This window comes from Chenopodium album, chromosome 12 (genome assembly GCF_948465745.1).
Source record: "Chenopodium album chromosome 12, dcCheAlbu1.1, whole genome shotgun sequence".
In the NCBI taxonomy this organism is placed as follows: Eukaryota; Viridiplantae; Streptophyta; class Magnoliopsida; order Caryophyllales; family Amaranthaceae; genus Chenopodium; species Chenopodium album.
In genome coordinates, this window is record NC_137845.1 from 42,845,000 (window position 1) to 42,869,969 (window position 24,970).

Below are 24,970 nucleotides of genomic sequence, written 5' to 3' on the forward strand. Positions count from 1 at the left end.
TACCCATTACCCTTTTTCCTACCCTCTTTACTTTCAAGCAAGAAAAAAAAATGTCTTATTAATCTATGTATGATTTCATTATTTATTATAAATAATATAGTAATTCACTATTGCATTAATTCATTTCTTTTACGCTAATCACCCTACACTACTACTCCTCACAAAGTCATCACATGATCACATATTATATAAGAATCAGTCATTTCCCTTCATGGCTTCATCATCTTTAACCCGAAACAAGCCAAGCTTTAGTCATGAAACTCAAAGGCTTCTCTTTGTTTTGGCTCTTAGCCTTTGTCATTGCACTTCTTTCTATTGCATTCACCCTTTTTATGAACTCTTCATCCTCTATTTCACCCCTTGTTATTAAACAAGCGCGTACTTTTGATGACTTCCTAGGCGTTCTTAAGGAATTTGGTGACCGTGTTTGGAGGAGACATCACCACCACGATCAACACGACCACCACGACTACCACCACCCGAAAGAGTCACACGAGTCGTATCGTGAGTCAAAATGGGGGTCTACGTTGCCGTCTTTATACCGCGTTTCTCTTACTTTAACGGTAGATTTGCATGGTTATGGCAATTTTAGTAGTGTACAAAAAGCAATTGATGCTGTGCCAGATTCTAGCTCTTCTTATACTCTCATCATTGTAGACTCTGGCATATACAGGTTAGTCCAGAGCTTAATATGTACTCCGTATTTCCTCCTTTTTTTTTTTTTTTTTAAAATTACTTGCAACAAATTGACTTTTACATTATTTACATACCCTATTTTGACTGAATTTAGTGACTTATAGTTGATGGAAAACATAGTTATGCGAGATCCCATTAGATTTTTATCGGTTAATGCTTTCATAATATATAATTTTTGTAATATTTACTTATTAGCAATTAAAAATATTTATGATTGAAATAATGCATTAGTAAGACCCTGTTCACTTCACCTTAAAAAAATAATATTAAGTAAAATATTTTCAGTTCAGTAAAAATAATTTCAGTTCAGTAAAATTCAGTTATCTTAAAGAAGAATTATAATAGAAAATCTGTAAAAAATAATTTCAGTTCATCAAAAATAATTTCATTTCAGTAAAATTAATTTAAGTTCAGTAAAAATAAGTGGGGAATGGAAATGTTGCAAATAAAACAAAAAATACAAATTGAAATGATAGATAAATGAAATTAAATTAAGTGCCATGTAGCTAATGACCTAGGTCAAAGTATAATACTATCTCCGTTTTATTTTATTTATTACAGCGATTTGGCATAAAGTGTGAGTAGAAATAATATAATCATTGCAAATAATATGAAACAAAGATAGTAGTTTTTTTTTTATATGTTTTTATTGATGGAGCTTAGAGTTAAGATGAGTTAATTGCGTGCATGATATCTACGTATGATGGCAGGGAGAAGGTGACGATTAATGCTAACAAAACCAACTTGATAATCCAAGGTAAAGGTTATGAAAACACAATAATTTCATGGAATGACACTTCGAAATCGACCGGCGGTACAGCCTCTAGTGCCTCAGTCACCATTTTTGGTCCTGGATTTACAGCTTACAACATCAGCTTTCAGGTAAATACATAATTTGGCATGCACTTATATTGAGATTTAGCAACCCTAGCTAGTAACTATATTAGCAAATTTTTAATGATTTAGAATTCTGAATTAAACGCGTCTTAAGAAAATGTTGACTTGTTGAGAGCAAATGACCAATGATAAACTTCATTTTACCCAATATCTGCCTATATAAAGAAGCAATGTAAATAGGGACACACAAGTCAACCTTGTCGATAAAGAGTTATAAATAAGTTTTATTAATTCGCTAAGGTGTATGAATTTAGACACTTTATATCGTGTAAACCTGAGATTCTTATCATTTCTAATTTCCTACAAGAAGGTAAACAAAGAATTTGTTGTGGGTAAGAAAAAGGTGGATATATACAATCTTAGTATCCACTATTTTGTTCGATGACCCCTAGGACTCTTCATTAGCAATATACACATATCTTTAAATGGTATGGAGTTTATGAGTACGAATTCATGCATCACTCAGTGGCCATAACAGACATATTACATTTTGACTTTCGAAAAAACGAATATGTGTCAACTAAAGTGCAACACTCAAGAATATAGAGAGAATAAACAAACTTGTTATTTGGAGACCGTGAAAAAGCAAATTGTGCAAACAGTTTAAAGCGTAGAGAGTATTTATAGTGTTTTACATGTGCTAGAAAGTTCTATTGTATTTTGTTATAACGAACATTGGGTGTTTGAGAAAAGAATACAGCACCTCAACCATCTCCAGGAGATGAAGGAGGGCAAGGAGTGGCACTAAAAATATCGAGTGATGAAGCTGCATTTTATGGTTGTGGATTTTATGGGTCTCAAGACACACTTAATGACGATCGTGGCAGGCATTACTTCAAGGATTGCTTCATTCAAGGTTCTATTGATTTCATTTTTGGAGAAGCTAGATCACTCTACGAGGTTATACTAAACTCTATAGTCTATACTCTTTGTTTTATCGTACGTTATTTTAAGTGTTACATTTGCCTAACAATTTTTTGCTTATCATTGTAGAATTGCACAATAAACTCGATAGCTGGGAATGAACAAGGGGTGGATGGATCAATAACGGCACACGGGAGACAATCACAAGATGAAAACACAGGATTCTCCTTTGTGAATTGCAACATTGGTGGAAGTGGTAAAATTTGGCTTGGTAGAGCTTGGGGACCCTATTCAACAGTTGTGTTTTCCAAGACATACATGTCCGAGGTCGTTTCTCCTGATGGATGGAATGATTGGAGAGATCCCTCTAGAGACTCGTACGTAAATTCTCTCTTTAAAATATTTTTCGAAAACATACAATAAGGATACGATAAGGGAAGTAAAGTTTAATTTTAATGAATGAATAAAGATAAATACAAACACCAAAAAATAAAGATAAATGCAATATATTACCTCGGTTTCTAATTGATCTTAACACTTACTATTTACATGAAGTAAATGTACGCGTTAAGAACTTATAGCAACGGACTAAAGTGAGAAGTGTCGAGATCAAATAGAAGATGTTTTCTAACGATTATTATGTGATTGTAACAGGACTGTTTTCTTCGGTGAATATGAATGCACGGGTCCAGGAGCAAGTTACGCAAAAAGGGTTTCTTATAGTAAGCAACTTAACCAAAATGAGGCAGCATCATATTTGGATGTATCATATATTGATGGAAATGATTGGCTTCTTCCTCAGCAAAAACTTTCATTCTACTCAATAGACACCAACAAAGATGCTGAATGTATGTAGAATTCATATATCATAACAAATTTTACTTCTCGTATTCCATATTTGTCTTACAAACATACTAGAGGTATATTGTTTTTGGTGGGATAATGGGATGTATGAACTCGTTCCTATTGTGTTAAGGGTTACATTCCGTTCTTTGACTGGGTTTTAAAGGATGATTTCAAGGTAAACTGTAATTACGGTCTTTAATTTCTAATAAAACTAGCAGAATATGCAGAAAGCTTAAATTAGATATGTTAAATTCTGCAATGTGAGTCTTTGTAAATGTATTAAAAAGAACCTTATTATTTTCCAGCATTGTAATGAAGAGAAAAGGAAAAAAAAAAAAAAAAGAATAAATAAATTGGAGAAGGAAGAAGAATTGGAGCAACGACGTTGGAGGAAGAGGAAGTGTACAGTGAGAGGAAAACAGAGAAAACAGGGGAGTCAAAAAATTGACTTCTTCAGCGGAAAAATAATTTTTTTTTTTTGAAGTGCTATTTGATAAAATAAATTAATTAAGGTGATAATTCACATAAAGAATGTAAACTAAGGTTTTTTTGACAAGTTTACCTTAAAACAAACACGAAATTTTAAATCACAAGATCCTCACTTATTAACAAAAAATCCCGATTGGAAATTCTTTGTTGTATGAAAGGTAGAGGAGAGCAAGAGAAGACCGAACTTGACCACCAAAACTTATTTCAATCGATGAAAAGTTATTGCTTCATCAATTGACGAATGACATATGGAAGGATTCCACCATGGTCGAAGTAGGCGAGCTCAACCTACAAAACAATTTCATACAAATATTATTTCAGAATTTAGCCATGCACTGAAAACAAAACAATTTCATACAAATATTATTTCAGAATTTAGCCATGCACTGAAAACAAAACAATCGAATTTTAATTAAAGGATGTTAATAATAATCACCTCTGTGTCGAAGCGGAGGGTGCAAACAAAGGACTTTCCATTGTCAGTTTTTACAGTGACATCTTGTCCCGGTCTAATCTCGCTAACTTTTGAAGGGAGGTCAATTGTGTATCTCTCGTGACCAGTTAGTCCTAATGTTTCGGCATCTTCACCAGCCATGAAGCATAAAGGGATAACACCCATACCTACAAGATTACTTCGGTGGATCCTCTCAAAACTCTTAGAGATCACTGCTTTCACACCCTGTAATCACATTATTTATTCTCCATTATTAGGCATCTTCATACTAACAAGAGCAAAGAAACCTAATACACATTTAAAATCCACTTACCTGTAACATTGGACCTTTGGCAGCCCAATCCCTAGAGCTACCACTTCCATACTCAGCACCGGCTATGACAATGGTTTCATGACCAGCCTCCTTGTACCTCTGCAATTATGATTGAAATTGAATGTATTAAGTCTCTTGCAATTAACTTTCCTAACAAAACTAAAAAGTCAACATAAGTATCATTTTTAAAGCAATAGAAAAGAGATTTAGTTTTTACCATAGCAGCATCAAAAACATACAACTTATCCCCAGTTGGAATGTGAATTGTTTTTGGACCCACTTCTCCATTCAAGAGCTTGTTTACAATGCGAATGTTTGCAAAGGTACCCCTTGCCATCACTTCATCATTGCCTCTACGGCTACCATATGAGTTGAAATCTTTGCGATCAACCCCACGTTCAAGTAGAAACTTGGCTGCAGGACTATCCTTGTGGATGCTCCCTGCCGGTGAGATATGATCGGTAGTTATACTGTCACCGACATTAAGAAGACAATAGGCATCCTTTACTCCAAAAGGTCCAGGTGGATCCAAGCTCATATTCTTGAAATATGGGGGTTCATGTATGTATGTGGAGTTTGAATCCCACTTATAGAGGGTGCCAACAGGAACTTCAAGAGAGTTCCACATGGGATTCCCCTTAGTTATAGCTTCATAGGTACTTTTGAACATGTCGGGCAATACGCTTGATTGCACAACCTACACCAGCATAAAGGGCATTAAATTTCATTTTTCATCATTGAAGACAATTACTAAAAAGCATATTTAAAAGGCCATATACCTGAGCTATTTCATCATTGCTGGGCCAAATGTCTCTGAAGTAAACACTCTTCCCATCCTTCCCAGTACCAATAGGTTCTTTATCGAAATCAATATCAACCTATAAAATGCAAGATTATTGGGGGGTTAATAGATATTTTTAACTGTGTCCCCTACAATAAAATAAAATAATTGAAGATCTGAGATGAAAGAAATGAGAGAATAAGAAAAGGAGAAAAATAGTGAAACCATTGAATTCTGTGTTACTTTATTGGTTATGCCCTTCATAATATGAATTATAAGCAGTAGGAATTCTTAAGACATATTTTTGTTTCACTTTGTGCACATGCACAGATAAGTGGAAGATTGTCCCAGAAAAGAAAACCTACTATGGTAAAAAGCTACACTCATACAAACTATATATCCCAGAAACATAAAACATGATCTGGACAGGACATTAAAGAAGCCCGGATTACAGGTAAACACAAGCACTAGGCAAAGTTGCCTAAGAAGTATGAGCCCCTGACAACAGTGACTGCTGGATTCAGACCCATTCTACATGAGTTGTCCCATAAAAATAATAAAAAAAAAAAAAAAAAAAAAAAAAGCCCCTAGGAGAGAGCACTAAAACCACTAGTGGATGCAACCACCCTCAGAAGCAATACATTTATCATAGAATCAATATCCATCCACAAGAATTCTAGACACATCTTTATAATCCAATTCACCCTATCCAGATAGCAAAATATGTAAAATTTTCTTCACCCCTATAATCCTTCAGGGTTGTAGGGTTGTTCCTTACATTCACCATTTAATCTAGAAACTCAAGTGCGGTAACAGAAACATATATAACAAGAATACCAACCATTCATCCAAACCCTTAGTTTTACACCCTCGTCAAAACAAATTATTTTAATACTTTACACAGCCTTGAAATTAAAAACTCTAAAAGAAATAGATATTTATAAAGTATTAAATAATAATGCAGTTCCACAATTCAACAAACCTTCAATTTTGTAACCTTAAGGAAATGAGAAACTAATGCATTATCAAATACACAACTAAAAATAAGAAAAACTTAAAATACCATAAACAATCTGAGCTCATCCCTGCATCTGTGTCAAGGTCTATGTATTTTAACTATCATAAACAACCATTGAATCTAGATAACATGCATATCCAAAGGTAGTTGTGTACTTACAGTTCCAGCCAATGCATAAGCAACAACCAACGGAGGAGAAGCAAGATAGTTGGCTCGTGTCAAAGGATGAACACGCCCTTCAAAATTACGGTTACCAGAAAGTACAGCTGCCGCAACAATGTCTGCATAAACAAACCAGGCACACAATACACCATGGTAGATTAGAAGGATTTCTCAGTTGCTAAAAAGTATCCCTAATACGAGCATTCAAGTTAATGCAATGCATAATATAATAATATGGCATCACAAACAAGACAGACTATACAAGTATACAAATGCCAGTGTCACTGAAAATTCACTATCAACTACTGTATATAAGCATGTTTAGTACTTTTTTAACATTTTAAAGAACTATTCATATGTAGCTCTGCGGATTTCAGAGTGACCTCAAGCAGACTTGTAACAAAAATCAAGATATAGAAAAGAAACTGTAATAAGAGAGCAAAAAATATTACAAAAACCAAATTTCAAGCCAACTATTTTTACCCAGAACAATATGTGGATAACATCAAAGAAGTTTATGCTAGAAAGTGGCAAAACAGAGTAATAGACATAGCTAAAGCATAATTAACACACGCAATGGACATACCATTCTCAGAAATAGCTGCAGAAACAGATTCATGTAGATCACCAGAGTTTCCAATACAAGTTGTGCAACCATAACCAACAATGCTGAAGCCCTGTTGGTCCAAGTATTTCTGCAGACCACTATGTAAAACACAAACCAGAAAAATAAATGATCCATAAACAAGCATTTTGATTAACTTTATTGAAAAATTATGTCATCAATAAATGACGAAAACCATTACCTCTTTTCCAGATATTTTGTAACTACTCCAGATCCAGGAGCCAGACTGGTTTTAACCCAGGGCTTGACCTGATGAAAAATTTATTATATAATTGGCTAAGAGGATGGTAATAAATAAATAAAAGCAAAACAATCCACCAAATAGTATCTAAACAAATTGGCAAACAAAACAATATGATGTACATTTTTTTCGCACCACCTAGAGGGCCAGTGAAAGAGCCACTCCAAACTTTTTTTTTTTTTTTTTTTTTTTTTTTTTTTTGAGGGAAAGCCACTCCAAACTTAAATAGTAACAAGTTCAGAAACAAAAAACATACAACAAAACAGTGTAAGGTTTGGCACAAAAAGTAGATTAATGGTACAGTACTAGTGTATTACTATTACCACCTTGAGTAATTTTTTTCCCCTTTAAGAATAATTTATGTGATACGATATAGCCATTGATAGAATCTCGGATACAAATATTGTTACATGCCTACTATAACATGCCATCATACATTGAACTCGGCAGTTTTTTTAAATTCTAATAAAAATAAAAAATAAAAAAACCACATACAAGGGAATAGTAGGTGCAAGAAAATCATCAAATTTAGAGCTTGGTAATATATAAATCTATAGTCTATACTAGAACCACCAATCCTATTCACAACAGTCTACAATTTACTTCATTGGTAAAACAATTAACAAGTAGGAATGTAATTGTGTTACGAGATTAATATTAGTTACTTTTTATATATAAAAAGAATTATCACTTAAAAAACTTGTTCAATTCATTCAACTGACCACCTTTCAAATGGCAATAAACCAAGGAATTTAAAGAAACATATCATAGAACTGTTAATGTGTCATCATTCTCAATATGATAAGGATTTAATGGCCCCTGCCACACACATACAAAAAGTACGAATTTGAATCCTAAGAGCAAGACATAAAACATAATCATAAGAGGCAAGTTAACTAACCTCTAAACCCAACTCAGTAGCTTTCTTTGCGACCAAAGCAGCACCCAACATAACACTTGGGTTTGATGTGTTTGTGCAGCTTGTTATTGCTGCTATAACAACACTACCATGCTTCAATTCAGCAGTCTGGCCGTTGAATGAAAATTTAACAGCTTTATCCTGCTCTTCTTTGGGAATAGCAAATCCCTACAAGATAACAATGTAATAGGTAATGAATTAACACCAAATGAGAGTCCATAATAACAATATATATAAGAGAGGAATAGTGAAATGAGTAGCACAAGAAATTAGAAACAAGTTAACAAAAAATTAAGCAGATGGTTTTACCTTAAAACCAACTTTATTGTTAAGACACCCATGCCAATCAGCCTTCATTTCCTTCAGGGGAACGCGGTCATGTGGCCTATCAGTAACAGGTCACATCAGCACCATACTATAGATCCAAAGGAAATATTTATAAGAAGCGTACCGTTTTGGTCCTGATATGCATGGCTCAACATCTGCTAAATCCAACTGAAGATATGATGAATAAACTCTTTCTTGTTGAGGCTGATACAAACATAATTTTATTTATATTAGAACATATATGCCAACATCACAGCTAAATGATAAAGCTAAAAAAGTTTGACAAGTTTCAACCTCACTATAGTCAACAAACATTTTGTTTGCCCGTAAATATTGCTCAATCATAGCAACCTGTAATTAAAGAAACACAAAATTTAGTGATGGTCAACTTGATGTAAAAACTAATATAGCTTTAAAAATACAGAAATAAAAGAAAGAGATAAGGTATATGTTAACTCACAGTCTCGTCACTTCTTCCAGTCAATTTTAGGTACTCCAAAGTAACATGATCCACAGGGAAGAAACCCATAGTTGCTCCATATTCAGGAGACATGTTGGCAATAGTAGCCCTGTCAGCAAGTGACAACTGACCGACTCCCTCTCCTGTAAGTGCAAGAAGAAACATAAACTTCTGCAATGACCCTACTAATTAAATAACAACCCCCCACACCTCGACATGTAACCATCCACCAACTTACCATGAAACTCTACAAACTTGCCAACAACACCATGCTTCCTCAACATTTGGGTTGCTGTCAAAACCAGATCTGTGGCTGTAACACCATCACGTAGTTTACCAGTCATCTTGAATCCAACAACACCGGGTAAAACCATGCTCATGGGCTGTACAATCAAACCCACATGGTGTTAGGGAGTAAAAAATCCAAACCCTCTTTCATAAGGACTTATAAATCTCAATTTTTTATTTTTTTTTTATTTAAAAATAAAAAAATAAATAAAAAAAAAAAAAAAAAAAAAAACAAACAAACAAAACAAAACAAAAAACAAAAACAAAAACAAAACAAAAGATGATCCATAGAACCTCTTAAGATATTTTAGTATTAATACAGGGAATAATAAAATAGCATGTATAACTTCTTTTTCTTCTCTATATTTTAATTCAGATCAGTTGTTTATGTCTTGTCTTACATAGGAATACACTTGGTTAAGCAATTCATCTAATAGAAAACTTGTATTACAAAGCAAAGAATAGTGAATACCAAGAAGTGGTGCAATAAAGAAACAGTTTTTTAAAAACAAAAATAATAGTTTAAAAAAAAAAAAATTGCCAAGCACATGTGACAAATTACAATTACGACCACCCAAAAAAATCTAAGGTATTGTTTGGTTGAACAAAAATAAATGGAGGAATTGAAAATCCATATGAGTTTAGAAATACGGGATTTGTTTGGTTGACAATAAAAAGTGGAAAGGTAAGAAGTGCAAGTTAATGGGAATTTCCAATGCCCACAAACATGGGAATCAAATTACCAAGCCTACCCCGCGGTAACTCAAAATTCCCATGATTTGCAATTGCCTTCATAACAATCAAACAAGTTTAGTCAATTCCTAGGAAATTTGACGTGGGATTTTAATTCTAATGTCATACAAATGCTTATGGGAATGAAATTCAATGTCAACCAAACAGCACCTAATACCATACATTTGCGGATATGCACAAAACCATTTTAACCCCTTATTTCCATTTTATAATGTCACTTAAATCAAGTCGTGTAATTGATTTTAGCCTTTCCAGCAACAACATTCACTGCAGCAAATTTTGAATTATGATGTAAAGCAGGAAAATCTTATTTGTGCCACCTACCTGGCCAAGCATAGTTGCCTCAGCTTCAATTCCTCCAACACCCCATCCAGCAACACCTAGCCCGTCAATCATGGTTGTGTGTGAATCGGTACCAACAACACTATCAGGATAAAGGAGTCCCTCATTGTTGAAAACTACCCGTCCAAGATACTCCAGATTGACCTGTAATTTCATGAAAAGTACAACTTGAATAGTGAACATAGTTTGCCCAAAAAAAAATCAAGCCCGAAATCAAGATTTCAAGGAAATTGAAAACATTAGACCTTGCTTCATAAGCATATTGCCACTTGTATAAAAATGTAGAGTCCTTTCAAGTTGGTAAAATTTTGGGTGTCAAAGAAAAATAAGGGAACTTGAGTATAGGCAGTATTATTACCACTAATTACTTTGTTATAAGTTTTACAACAAACTAATCCCTCCTCTTTCAATATATTGTGCTTATAACAGTTAGACTTTATTCTAGTCATCCAATTCAATAAGTAAACCTTGGATGAACTAATAAAAATTAGCCTATATTTCCTCATCTCACCATAATTGTGCTCATAAAAGTCATGTGTTAAATTATTGGGACAACAAAAAGAAATAACTAATATTTATCATACTTAATGGAACAGGAGTAGGTGAATTTTCTATTTAATCAACCACATCATAAAAGACTATGTTATTTAATCAAGAAAAGAAAAGCACACCAGAGTCCAATATTAAAATAAAATAAAAATAAAAATAAAAAATAAACACCCTACCAACTCTATGGTCTCTCAGGAAGGCCCAGGAGCATTCTATTTCAATTAAAACTATTAGAGTACAAAAGCAAAGAGGAAAAAACAAAAGGACAACATGATTAAGCCAGTATGTTGCTAGCACTACATTAAAAATTATATTGTCCTACTAAACACTCCAGTAAGATTGAAATAAATAAATACAAGTAAAAATCCGCCCTTGCAAATGATCAATATCCAGGAATTACTCTTACCTGGTGCACAATTCCAGAACCAGGTGGAACAACAAGCATGTTACGGAATGCTGTTGATCCCCATTTTAGAAAACCAAATCTCTCTCCATTCCTCTTAAACTCAAGTTCCATATTTGCCTGGACTGCGTTTGCAGACCTTGCTACATCAACTTGAACTGAATGATCAATGACAAGATCCACAGGAACCTGCCATGCAAAGTAAGGAGAGTAAAGTTGAGATTACAGGAGAATTTTTTTTTTCTAGTACAATTACTCGGTGTATGGTTCTTAAGAAAATGAAATATGTACAAAGAAAGCACAAATACTAGCTCAAGGCACAGAACATGGCAATACTCTTCCAGTCTTCCCATTTCTTTGTTGGGTTAAGAAATAATTAAAAACCAAGACTGCTATAATAAAGCACAGTGAATGGCTTATATATTACACTGGGTCACAGCCACTGAACTACGATTTTCAGGTTCATCAAAAACATAGAAAAGGAAACGGACCAATGGGTTGATCTTGTTAGGGTCACTGTTAAGGTTCTTCATGGCATCCCTCATTGCAGCCAAATCAACCACAGCTGGCACTCCAGTGAAATCCTAGAAACAAAAACAAAGCTTAATGTATTTGTATTGGTCACAAATCTTCATACATATACCAATACAATACCCAAACTAAATAACAAACCTGTAAAAGGACACGAGCAGGCTTAAAGGGGATTTCAACTAGCTTAGGTGCTGAGTTTTCCCAGTCAATGATTTTCTCAACATCATCCTTTGTGACTTGAAAACCATCACAGTTGCGAATGGCTGACTCCAAGAGGATCCGAATGGAGTAAGGTAACTTCTCTGTGATATAAAACAACCAAGTTAAAAGAAAAATGTTAACTTAATCAAGTAAGCAATAGGTCAAAGTCATAGACTATACCAACAGAATTCTAAAACCAAACTTACCAACTCTTGGATCATTAAGACCTGGAAGACTGTAATACTTTCCAAATTCACCACCACCCGATTTGGGTAGACTGGTGAAGATTCCCTTGTAAGGATGCTCAGAAGCTGAAGAATTGTAGAATCAAAAGATTAGAAGGTTATCAAAATCAGTTTTGTTTAAATGTTATTCAATTTTATTTAGTTCTTTGATTATATTGCATAACCTTTCATGGTTACTCAGTATTTAGTTTCATTCAGTACTTTAGATTTGAAAATTCAACAAATACCGAAAATTTGAATATCCACAAATTCACTGCAGCAATTCAACAAGTTGATTCCCACATTATATGGTGAGGCAATAACTTAATCAAAATTGAAGTCCAGATACTAAAACACTGTGACAACCCGCAATTTTAAAGCTACACTCGGTTGTACACTGGGATAAAAATAGCATTGTCTTGGTTATTCAAAAATGACTTTCTTTATAAACAAGTCAAAGATTTGTTATTCTTAAAGATTACAGATTCTTGTTGATTTATGAACAATACTCCATAGCATAAAAGGCACAAACATTATTCTAAAAGCACATAACTTTATTATACAAGCAATTTGTGATAAATAAAGCAATACAATCGGAAATGCATAATAGCATAAAAGGCACAAACATCATTATTAAAGCATGTAACACCATAATATATACACATTCAAAAAAAAAAAAAAAACATAATAATAAAATCACTTTATAACATCATTGTCACTGCATCCGATTGCATCTAAATCTACGTACAACCGGATGTAGCATCTACCAATTGGCAAAACCAAAAGGTTTTTGAATCTTTTGATCACTCTTAAAGAGCATATTTCCATCAACATCAACTGATATTATATTATCGATGAATAAAAAGTCAATTACTTCAAATATAAACAATCCATGATTTGTAAAAAATCAATCTTACTTGTTTTTGAATCAACCCATATTATCAATAAATTAAGCTCAATCCATTAAAAAATACGAGAAATAAACAATCCACGATTAATTTAATTCAATCTTACTTGTTTTCAGATTAAACCACAAACATTAAATTAATATCTACTGCATAATATAAATAATCCAACAATCACAACATCGATTTTAATTTAAACAAAAATCAAATTTAATAATTAAAAATTATACCCATAGTTGCGATCCTTCGTTGGAATCGTTCAATAGGAGTAGAAGAAGATCGCCAGTGGATCTACCGGGAAGTAGATCGGAGACTCAATGAGAATTGGTAATCGGAAACTGGGTGAGATTAGGAGAAGAGGAGAGAGAAAGAGAATGTAAATGATGAAGCAAAATGAGCAGGTGTTATTCTTAGCAATGGGAAAACGAAAGACGTCTCTGTATCATATCATGACTTGAGTGATTCAATTCCGCCTACTACCAGTGCATTTATTTTTGAATTTCAACCTTTAATTGTGTATATCTTGTTTTTTTTTTTTTTTTTTTTTTTTTTTTGAAAAATCATAAAAAAATAATATACATTTTAAGCGATCCGATAAAAACAAGTCAAACTTTTAATTATATATAAATATAAATAATACAAAATTTCGGGGATTTCAGCCTAAAATAAGTTATAACCAATTAGTGACTTGATTAACAGGGCAAAATTTTATTGGTTTAGCAATTTAATGTAGTTTTTTATTTATTTATTGTTTTTTATTTTTAAAAGATTATTATTATTATTATTATTATTATTATTTATTTATTTTAAAATTCCACTCCCCACCTAAACCAGCCATCGCCCACCGTTGCCACCCTTCCCTGCCCTCCAGGCCGGGCACACCCAGATCCAACCTCCCTTGGCGTCGACGCCAACCCCCTCCTCCTGTTGCGCGTCACCCTCCTTCCCTCTTCCCCTAACCACCAACCCATCTCGAAACCAACATTCCTCAGCCTACAAAACCCCCTAAAACCCATCCCCTCAACTTTGAAAACCCGAACAAAAACCCTAGCGATTGTGGGGGAGGTTTGGTTAGGGTTTTGTTGGTGGTGGGAGATAGTTTAAAGGGGTTTCCTAGGGAAAGGAGGAAGATTTCGGGTTAAGGGGTTGTTGGTTCAGGTGGAGCGGGAAAATAAGGACGTGTGACGCAAGGAAAGGGGTACATAGCTGCCAAGGCACCGGTAGGGGAAGAAGAAGTTGGTAGCGGTGGTTGGCAAGGGAGAGGGATTCGAGGGAGGGGAGTTCGGTGATGGTGGTTTAGGGGAGGGGGAGGGCGACAAAACGATTGGCGCCGCTGGGGGTGGAAGTGGGGGAGGGAGGGGTAGCTGGTGGTGGGGAGAACGAATGAGTGGTGGTCGAAGAGGAGGAATGGCTGGTGGTGGAGAGAAGGAGTGGTTTTTTTTCGTAATTATTAATTGATTATAATTTAAGTGTTAATTAATTGTTATTTCTGTGTTAATTAAATTGTTAAATGAATTTTTTTTAAAAAAAAAAATTTACCGGTCATTTAAGTTGTAGGTAAAATGTCTCGTTTAAAGCAGATTCCCCATAAATTTACCGGTCATTTAAGTTGTAGGTAAAATAATTAAAAGTTTGACTTGTTTTTTGCGGACCGCTCAAAGTTTGTACAAGTATTATTTTTGACAATTTTTTCTTTTTTTTTTAAAAAAATGCAATAAACCGTGACGTATATATCGCTTTACTACTTCCACTTTAAAATACTTCGTTTTTTTGTCTCATTTTGATTGACTAGATCAGACCTCAACCCTCATGGTTTTTTTGGTCCTATTTACGGGTCAAACATGAAAGTATAACTTAAGGGGAAAGGATAAAGGTTCCTCACCTCCAAATACCACAGTTGGGAGGATTCGACCTTATGATGGATTTGACCTTGTGATCTTAAGATTACAAGGTGAATTGCTCACCAACGATATCAAGCCTTGCTTGGTGAGTATAACTTAAGGTTGGGTAATCTTTTTTTTATAAAAAGGTTGCATTTTTGGTACATAAGGTGCATTCTTAACTTAAATTTATTTGTCTAGCTAGCTTAGTTGATTAAAATCTTGAATGGTGATACTTAAGATCAAATCTCATTTACATCATTACCTTAAATAGAATATATCCTTACTTGATCATCCAACCTAATATACTCAATCTGAAACCCAAACTCTATCTAAAATCACTTCACTTGATTTGATTCAACTTAAACCAACCATGTTTCTAATAATTATTTTATTAAACAAACATACCACATATTAGTAATACAAACGAAAATGACTTGATCCAATCCAAACCCAAAGTCAAGTCGAACTAGTCTTACCCAAAAATTACCCAACTCGAAACCGATTCGAGCAATTCAAGTTGGGTAATTTCACAAAAGCATTGATTTCCCAAGATCAATTTCTTTTCTCTTTTATTGCATTTTTTGCATTTTCCCCGAATTGGTTCCCAAACCCATGCAGATTTATAACACATGGACATTTTCAATAGCAAATGAGTGCCAAAATACAACTCCATCACCAAGAAAAAAAAAAGAGTATTAAACTTCCTCTTGAACATATACAAGCAATATAACTGCCAACTAGAGTTGAGGTGCTAATATAGAAGGTAAATCTGTTGAAAAAAAAGGCCAACTCAGTCTGTTCCTTCTCATCACTTACATCATACTGATCGGCTCTAAAACGTGAAACACTTGACATCAAGTGCAATGAGATAAAGTGAGTATTGCAGGCTCGCAATTGTCTGATGGCAGTGTCACAAATGCGAGCAATGAGGTATAAGAAGCTTGTTCAATCACTGCTGGACCAGCAGCTAAGAAAGCAGTTATAACTCAACCAAGGCCAGATATCTGAATCAGAACCTGTATTTCCATCAAGTCAAAATTAGTATCAGTATGCAGTAGCACAGAAGCAAAAACATACACTAGTGATACATATAACATAGGATCAAAGTGTGATCTCCTCTTTCGCATTCTGCAATTCAATAACAAGTTTTTTTTGTTGAACATCTGTAGCAAAAAAATACAATCAAAATGGCATTTAGCAAGCAGCATACAACAGCATGATTAGTCACCAAAAATCTCCACAGGAACAACAACCATTACTAAAATGGTGAAATCGGTTTAAGTCCCTGACTATGATCTCCCTCTTTGTAATGATTGATGCAAACCTCATAAAATTATGACAATCACCGCAAATTCTCAAGTTCTTCATGATCCTGATAGGTGCACCAAGGGGCCGACTGATGACCTCAAAAGTGAATGTAAGCCTTTCACTATGATGTCTCAGCAACATCTCTTTGTTGCTATCATCCACATCATGATGGTCATGCACCATCTCAACTTTATAACCCAACTTCTCCATCTCCTCCATCAATTTGTCCAACTTTAAATAAATCTGAGCAATTCGAGGATATTCTCGTTCTCCAACCATAAAAATATGGACCTTACCTTTAATCTCAATCCAACTTTTACCTCTATCCTTAACAGCTTCACTCTCCTTCAGTAGCTGCCGCGATTTAGCAACATTTTCCTAGTTCTTGTTTGCTGCATATATGTTATAAAACAATACATGATTCCCAGCATTGGTGGGTTCAAGCTGAAACAAATGCTTAGCTGCAATCTCAACCAGCTCAAGATTTTTGAAATTTCTACAAGATGCCAACAGGGAACCCCACATAGATGCAGTGGCTTCAAATGGCATAGTTTTTATCACATCATATGCTTCTTGAATAAATCCAGCACGACCAAAGATGTCCACCAAGCAAGAATAATGGAGAACACTTTGTGAGATGTTGTGTTCTCTCACCATAAGATCAAAGTATTTCTGCCCTTCTTTAACTAGCCCCATATGGCCACACGCAGATAAAACAGAGAGATAAGTCACTTCATTTGGGTACAAACCCATCTGCTGCATCTTCTCAAATAGAATCATCGCTTCCAAGAACCGACCATGCCTAGAGAAACCTGAAATCATTGCATTCCATGAAACAACATTCTTGGTATCTTTATCAGAAAATACAGTATAGGCTTCTTTAATGGATCCACATTCCGTGTACATATCTACAAGAGAGGAAGCCACGAAAATACTTGCACCAAAACCAGACTTAAACAAAGTAGCATTCACTTGGTTCCCTTCAGTCAAAGCACCTAGCCCTGCACAAGCAGAAAAACAGAAGAAAGGGTAAACTGGTTTTGCTCTAACCCAACAGCTTGACCTCTATGATACAACCTCAAAGCCTCTTCATAGAGCTCATTTCAAACATAACCTGCCACCATCGAGCTCCATGTGACATCGCTCTTCTCCTCTAAGCTCTCGAAAACCCACGAGGCCTCCCCCATAAAATTACATTTCGAGTAAACATCAATCAAAGCAGTCCCAACATACACATTAGACTCTATACCCTTCTTAACAGCAAAAGCATGTAGTTGTTTGCACTCAAAAACGACAGATTTCGCTGCACAAGCACAAAGCACACTCGAAACAGTAAACTCACTCAAAGGGGATTCCTCTCTTCGCATTCCTACAAAGAGGGATAAAGCATCATCTGCCCTTCCATTCTGGGGATATGCCCCAATCATAGTGTTCCAAGAAACCAAACTTCTTTCAGGCATTTTATCGAACACTTGACGAGCAGGGTGAAGAAGGTCGCATTTGCAGTACAAATTGATAAGCATATTTGATGTTAAAGTATCAACCCCTAAACCAGCTCGAATGATTTGAGCATGGCAAGCTTTTCCTTCGACAATTAAACAGTTTCTTGCACAATATTGCAAGAGATTTTGCAAATACATTGTCACCGCCATTGAAGATGAGTTTCGCTGCTTGATTGCACGACCTAAAACTATATTTTTTCTTCATGTCTAGCAATAAAGTGCAGAGAAACCCCAGTCATAGTTCATAAGAAAATGAGTTTAGCTGCTTCGTTGCGCGACCTATAGCAAAGTTAAATTAGTATGGTCAACCCAATATTTAGGCAAGAGACCTGCATCATATATTTGAGAACATATCAGCAAAAAGTGTAGAATATTTTTTAACCCTTTTTGGTCAACCCCATATTTAGGCAAGAGACCTGCATCATATATTTGAGAACATATCAGCAAAAAGTGTAGAATATTTTTTAACCCTTTTCTTATCTATATTTATTTGTCATGTTCAATTTATTTATTTTTTTTATTTTTTTTTTATTTTTTTTTACAAAAGATACTACGGAATATTAAAGAAAAACAACATTACAACCTAAATATAAACTAATACAAGAACACAAAACAACCTAAACAACACACACTAAGAACTATTACAGGAAGAACGAAGAGAACAAAATACCGAAAAGGTCTTGCAGCAAACCAATAGCTGCAGAGCCTGGACAACCAAGAGAACCAAACCACATCCATACTGTAGACCAAGAGAAGCCGAATTGACTGAAATAGTCGAGATGGACCAACAACATAGATCATAAACATTGAATAGAACCCTACCTGGCATTGACAGCGAAAGGAAATCGTGATGGAAACTATTGGGAGACGGAAGAACCCGAAATATGCACCTTGTTGCTGAAGAACGGACCTGTGACACCACTCCACTCTTAGGGATTGAAAAGCATATCTGCATCCTAGGAGTATGGGAACCAAACCTATATAGTCATATACCCTAACGACACTATAAGAAATTGTGCATCCAAATGTAGGTTCTCTTCTTGCAACTCTACCAATAGAGAATTGCAACTCTACCAACAGAGAATGCAAGAGAATAAAGGACTTTGCTTAACCCAAACATCAAAGATGGGTAGCCTCCTTCAAGATATTGATTAACAGCGATGACTGACCTTGTTATCACCCAAACTAACAAAGGGATGATAGTAATTGCTTGAATGCCCATATCATCCCACAACCTAGCAATAAGACCTGCAAACCAAACTCTTCCCTCAAAACCACACTCCTCCTGCAATCTCCATATGCAGGGAAAACCATCCACCTGCGCAAATAACTTCACCCCCCGAAGAATTGTTTTAACTACCAGGGGACCACAATCACACCTCGACAAAGCTACTAGTAGGACCACCAACCCAACTAATAAGGGAGAACTTAATCTTACAACCCTTAAAACCAACCAACAAGGCTTAAAAGACCACGACAACACTTCGTTAACTTCCAAAGCTATAACTTTTCTAAGGAACTCTAACTCATGACCAATCTGAGAAAGAGGATTATTTAAAAACAAACACCCAAAAAAATAAAAGGAAAAGCACAAACTTGCGTGAGAAAAGAGGAAAAAACAACGAAAATTTGATAAAACCTCACCGGTAGAAACCCAACACCAAGAACAATCGTCAACGACAACTCAAAGAACCCCTCACTGAACCTAACCTTGGATACGCGAGGAAACCCTAACCTTAACTTCACCTTTATCGTCGGGAATTAATTTACGAAATTCCTTTCAATGGCGGCGTTAAGACTAGCCTTTGGTTCTTAATTCGTTGAAGCTAGCCGCAAAACACTTGACGATGAACCCAATAAAATGGAACCACTGAAGAGGGCCTCTGAATTCTTCTCCAATAGAGCAAAAAACAAAAATTTAAAAAGCTAGAACGGAAACGGACAGGAGAACTGGGCTCGCCGACGACGGCTAGGCGAATAGCGTCGGTCGCCGGCGAGCAGGGGCTGAGAAAAGGTGGAGGCGGTGGTGGATAAGAATGGAGGTTAGAGAGAGAAATGGTTATTTCATTTTCTAATTTATGAAGAGACTCTAATTAGGGCCTATTCAGTTCACTTTATTTCCACTTATTTCAGGGTTAATAAGTTTATATAAAATATGTTCAGATAAGCGTTAATAACTTTAGATAAGTCGGATAAAATAATTTCAGATAAGTTATGATAAGGGTTAATCAGAGCTACCCAAGTTTAATTTATAACTAAAAAAAAGGCATGTTCACTTCAGCTTAATTTTAGTTCAGTTCAGTTCATTTCAGTTTAGTTCAGCTCCAATCAGTTCAGTTTAGTTTAGTTTAGTTCAGTTTAGCTCCTAATTTCCTTCTCTCATAAAATATTCAGTTCAGTTTAGTTCAGCTCAGTTTAGTAAATGTGAACAGGCCCTAAGTTCTAATAAAGGCTAATAAGGGTTTGAGCTGAACTAAACTGAACTGTGAACTGGACTGAATTTATTAGAGCTGAAGTGAACTAAACTAAACTAAATTGAATTGAATATTATATGAGAGAAGGAAATTAAGAATTGAACTGAACTGAACTTATTGGAGCTGAATTGAACTGAAAATAAGCTAAAGAGAACAGGCCTTAAGTTCAGATAAGATCACATAAGTTAAGATAAGTTCAAATAAGTAAAAATCAGGTGAATAAAACGAGACACATCTTTCAAAGATGTGATTGGAGCATTAAAAAGAGAGACATCTTTCAATGATGCTTTCAATAAATGACTATATTGTTATGTAACAGAAGAATAATTTCATGCTTTCCGGGGAAATATGATAATAACCTATAAACTTGAAAAAAAAATACATGATTCAAAAGGTTATATAGCCTTAAGGACAAGTGGTGCACATCTTTGAGTAAAAACTTCTTTTTTGCGGGTATCTTACCTTCATAAAGATGCGAGAGTACGAATGATGTTGTGGGTTTTAGAGCAAACAAAAACACAAGCCTAACAAACTTTTTCAAAATATTTAAGCAAAACCTGTAAAGAGATGGAGAAAAAAAATGAATTTGACGCAGATTTCAAGTGTTCAAGCTCCAAATCAAATTCACATTTACCTATGTATATGGATTATTAAAGCATGCATCAAAAGTATCCACACAGACAATTTTCAAAGATTTTGAAATAGAGTTCACTTATTCACTAGGGTGCAAAACATCTCTACACAGTCAATTAGGATGGACAAGAAAAAAAAATAGTAGAAAATAAATAAATAAAAATAATACGCACACATATAAGCACAAATCATGCATGATGCAATGAGCTCACAACCTAGAGTCTTGGTTCGTTCTATAGTCATACTAATGCTCGGCTTATTAAGGTGTTGATAAGTGTCAATTTATTATATATTTATACTCCCTAATATATGGTTTTTGTTTTGGGTGTTTTTGTGATTTTTCCCTAGGACACTGGTCACGCTCTTCGGATAGACGGCTTGGACACCTGCAAAACACGAATACGAATATCCCGTTGCCAGAATATTCGCCTTCGACGGTCAAGTGTAACCCGAAATCGGAAAAGCTAGAGAGAAAGTAGAGAGAAGTTGAAGCTGTTTTAATGCTCCACTAAATGTTATGTCACAATCCACCCCTCCCATCATAAATGATTGGGGTATTTAAGTTATAGCGGTGGGGAATTGTGCATTCTTAGGATTGTTAACCTAGAATGACGTGCTCTGATTGGCGGCGCAATCATGTTTGGGCACGTGTCTAGATGAAAGGGCCGTTTTGCGTCTTTCTCGGGATTTGGGCCTCCTGATGTAAAGAGGCCCTTTTCTCTCTTTTTCAGGTGCTCTTTGTAGGGCTTGCGTACGTGTCATCTTCCTGTAGGGACACGTGTCGCCCTTTGATTGGGCCACGTGTCACTATGGGATTGGTCCACACTTTGGGGGTAATTTTTCCCCTAAACATTTGCCCCTCAGAGGGGGTGGCTTGTACTCTATGGGCCGCCTCCTCTGATTTTCTACTCGTCTAGATATGCCCGAGTATTCGTAGAAGTTTTGAGCATTTCTTTGGTATGCGGACAGTACCGTCTGTCTTAACAGGGAATTCCTCCCTTGGGCCGGACGTTTTGTTCAGTTCGCCTAAAATTCCTCTATTGGACACTTCTAGTTCTTGAGGTCAGTCGAACGGACAGGCCAACTGTCTTTTTAGGGAGGACACTTGTCATCCGGGATTTCGGGACGACGGTTTGAATTCCGCTGACCTGACCGTCTATTTTAACGCGCCGTTAGCCCGTTCGCATCCCCTTTCATTTAAAATGACAAAATCGGTGTTTAACCATTTGAATTCTAGGTTAACTTTTTTCAAAAAGTAACCGTTCGAATTCTTGGGCGGGAAAGACGGATTTACCGTTTTGCCCTCATAAATTTAACCTACAAATATAGGATGTTAAACTTCATTTTGTTACTTTGGAACTTTGAGAATTTTAGAGAGAAGTTAGAGCTTTTTAGAGAGAGAAAGTGATTCCTCCCTAAGTCCTCGAGAGCTCCGCCGTACGCTTGAGGTTTTCGGTCAGAGTTTTTGAGTTTTCCGGTCAACCTTCAAGACTTTTCCAACATTCTCTAAGTTTTCTGCACGGACGAAGGTAACCGCCTGCCCTTTTACTTCCTCTTTTACTTTGCTTTGTTTTTTGTTTTCATTTTTAAATCTGGCTCAACACTCGGCTTCGTCCGTTTCTCCTCATGAGGCCGGCCGTTCGCCTGGGACTGAGGAGTCTAGAGTGGACGGGAACGAGTCGTCTCCCTCATGCAGTGGGTCCATTTCTAGTGCGTACCAACTCACCTCCACCTATTCTTCTCTGTCCCTGCAGTCGCAAATGGCACGGGCCATGCAGACGTACGATAAGCACGCCACCAGAAATCCAGACGGCAGTCTGGTAAACCCAAGGGTTCCCTATGATCCGAGTATCACGGACAGGGAGACCGCAAACACCACCACAAACACAAACACAAATACCGCCACGGTCAGTGGCAGCGAATGATCGGTGGTCGAAGTGACCGCCTCATTCGAAGAGCGCTAGAGGAGGCAAGGCGTCTCTTTTGCTAGGGAAGCGTCCGGGTAGACTTCGGGCCTTCGCTTTCCTCAATTCGCGAACTCGTCATAGATCCGACCGAGTTGCAATCCTTGAAAGAACCTCAATTCTCTTCTCAGGCGGACGTTGGGGCGTCCGCCCGAATTTTTGAACTACCCCCATCACAAACTACCAGGTCGACCAGGCCTAGGACAGGCATAGTAATTCCTAAACCAGCTGACCTGCCTTCTCGCAGCGCTCCTCCTCTTGGAAATCAGGCGGACGCCAAGATAAAGGATAAGGGCAAAGGGCCTTTGGTACTAGAGGGAGTCTCTATCTCCGAAGGCGGCCGGGGCTCTATGACTAGAAGCTCGGCCGAGGTTGCTGAACTGGACACGGTGTTGTCCTCAGAATTTGGGGCCGCCCCTCACCTTGATGAAGGGGAGGCGGAGAATCAAGAGGCCGAGGAGGCTAATGCGGACAATTTTAAAGATCCGTACGCCTGTCCGGTTGGAGACATGGCCTTGGGCTTCCTCAATGACGGGCTGGAGGAGTTCAAAAGTTTCCTCATGCTAGGGGAGGAGTATGAACTCAAGGTGCTGAAGCGCTCTCATTCTGTGGCTGCCTGGGAGAATGAGCGGCCGCGTTGTCAATCTTTCAGCGTTTACCGCGCTGCCTTAGAGGTGGGATTCTGCTTCATTCTTCACCTGGTCGTCCAGGTTCGACATTGCTCTCTTTCAGCTGATGTCGAACAATTGGTTGAACATCTTTAGGTATCTGGTGACGTGCATTAGGCAGGGCTTTAAGCCTAACGTCCCAATTTTTTGTAAGATGCACTATATGGTCCGCCTGAACTCGGGAACGGACGGATGGTTCATTCTGAGCACCACTAAGGAGTACCTGGTGGTGATGGGTAGGCCATCCAAGTGGCGTGACTAGAAAAACCGTTTCTACCGCATTAAGACAAAGAATGTGGAGTTCAACTTGCGGATGAATCGGTTTAATGCTAAACCCATCCAGCTCGGTCGAGGGCAGCACCGACCCTACAAGCCTCCCGTCCACCCTAACTATGCGTACCAACTTGACTACTTTGGATTCAAAAGGGTGATTAGGGACGACAAGTCGGTGGCCGTGCCTAAGAACTGGATTCCCTTGTCTAGCTTGCTTAGGGACCCAGTATTTATGTCGGCATACGGCCTATACCAAAACCTTCCCCAAGGTGGAAACTCGTACCTTTGCCACTTGCAAGTAAGTTGTGTTGAAATTTTTCTAACTTTTTCCTCTTTCTTGTACAGACAAAGCGCTAGCCATGCTAGACCCAGTGCAGAAGGGGGAGGTGGATATGTCCGAGCTTGACTTAGCTCGGTACAAGGCTCATCAGCAGCTGTACACACAGACCAAGGAGGTACTGGTCATCCGCTTATTTTCTTTTCTTTTTTATTTTTTTTTTATTTTTTTTTGTGTCGAGCTGGTAGGTTGGGAGAGGAGTCCTTCCTTATTTAACTTGGACGACCCGATTTGGGACTCTGGAAGGGGCTTCCTTCCTACTTACGCTCGGATGCTTAATTTTGGCTTTACTTAACTTAAAAATTGCTTTTCTTTCAGTTGGCCACTCTTACCCAAGGTCAAAGAGGAAGCAGCCGGCCTCTGCTTCAAAGGACGGGAAGCCGTCCAAGTCCAAGAAGTCCACTGCCACGAAAGTGACGTCTTCCAGCTAAGCGGCCAAGACCATGCCACGGACTGCTTCAAAGCAGTCTAAAGGAGAACCACCCCGGTTGTCACCTAGCGGGGCCTCCAAGTCCATGGATCCGACTACTGAGTCAATACATGAGAAGTACGTCCATGCGGACGATGGGTGTAAGTCGACCCCGACAAAACCGACCAGCCCGATCTCGACTCTGCATGTCGAGTTAGTGAAAAAATCTGA

At 36.9% G+C, this 24,970-nt stretch overlaps 2 protein-coding genes and 1 pseudogene across 2 annotated transcripts; 1 reads left to right on the top strand and 2 right to left on the bottom strand.

The window, feature by feature from the left end:
• The first annotated feature begins 212 nt into the window (after positions 1 to 212).
• On the top strand, positions 213 to 3,380 carry LOC145570536 (putative pectinesterase 14). Its single transcript, XM_081629658.1, has 5 exons — positions 213 to 673; positions 1,407 to 1,578; positions 2,287 to 2,493; positions 2,587 to 2,834; positions 3,112 to 3,380. Exons 1-5 carry the CDS (start codon positions 255 to 257, stop codon positions 3,311 to 3,313), a joined length of 1,248 nt encoding a protein of 415 aa, XP_081485784.1. The 5' UTR covers positions 213 to 254; the 3' UTR covers positions 3,314 to 3,380.
• Positions 3,381 to 3,747: 367 nt separating this feature from the next.
• LOC145570535 (putative aconitate hydratase, cytoplasmic) lies at positions 3,748 to 13,723 on the bottom strand. The gene is made up of 20 exons (XM_081629657.1): positions 13,519 to 13,723; positions 12,366 to 12,470; positions 12,100 to 12,260; positions 11,919 to 12,011; positions 11,431 to 11,616; positions 10,458 to 10,619; positions 9,331 to 9,475; positions 9,093 to 9,235; positions 8,927 to 8,983; positions 8,757 to 8,836; positions 8,615 to 8,690; positions 8,288 to 8,473; positions 7,327 to 7,394; positions 7,107 to 7,225; positions 6,518 to 6,639; positions 5,339 to 5,437; positions 4,777 to 5,256; positions 4,560 to 4,658; positions 4,229 to 4,471; positions 3,748 to 4,080 (listed from the first exon to the last, which is right to left on the bottom strand). The coding sequence occupies exons 1-20, from the start codon at positions 13,520 to 13,522 to the stop codon at positions 4,012 to 4,014; spliced, it is 2,697 nt and encodes an 898-aa protein (XP_081485783.1). The 5' UTR covers positions 13,523 to 13,723; the 3' UTR covers positions 3,748 to 4,011.
• A 2,672-nt stretch (positions 13,724 to 16,395) lies between these two features.
• On the bottom strand, positions 16,396 to 18,131 carry LOC145571197 (pentatricopeptide repeat-containing protein At5g04780, mitochondrial pseudogene; annotated as a pseudogene).
• Between the last annotated feature and the right edge of the window lie 6,839 nt (positions 18,132 to 24,970).

Bases quoted from the DNA above. Each gene is read 5' to 3' on its own strand.
- LOC145570536 (XM_081629658.1), top strand. From the start codon at position 255: ATGAAACTCAAAGGCTTCTCTTTGTTTTGGCTCTTAGCCTTTGTCATT. The intron at 674-1,406 runs GTTAGTCCAGAG...GTATGATGGCAG, and splicing joins GTAGACTCTGGCATATACAG to GGAGAAGGTGACGATTAATG. The intron at 1,579-2,286 runs GTAAATACATAA...GTTTGAGAAAAG, and splicing joins CTTACAACATCAGCTTTCAG to AATACAGCACCTCAACCATC.
- LOC145570535 (XM_081629657.1), bottom strand. The intron at 12,261-12,365 runs GTAAGTTTGGTT...TTTATATCACAG, and splicing joins TCTTAATGATCCAAGAGTTG to AGAAGTTACCTTACTCCATT. The intron at 7,395-8,287 runs GTTAGTTAACTT...ATTTTTCATCAG, and splicing joins CTACTGAGTTGGGTTTAGAG to GTCAAGCCCTGGGTTAAAAC.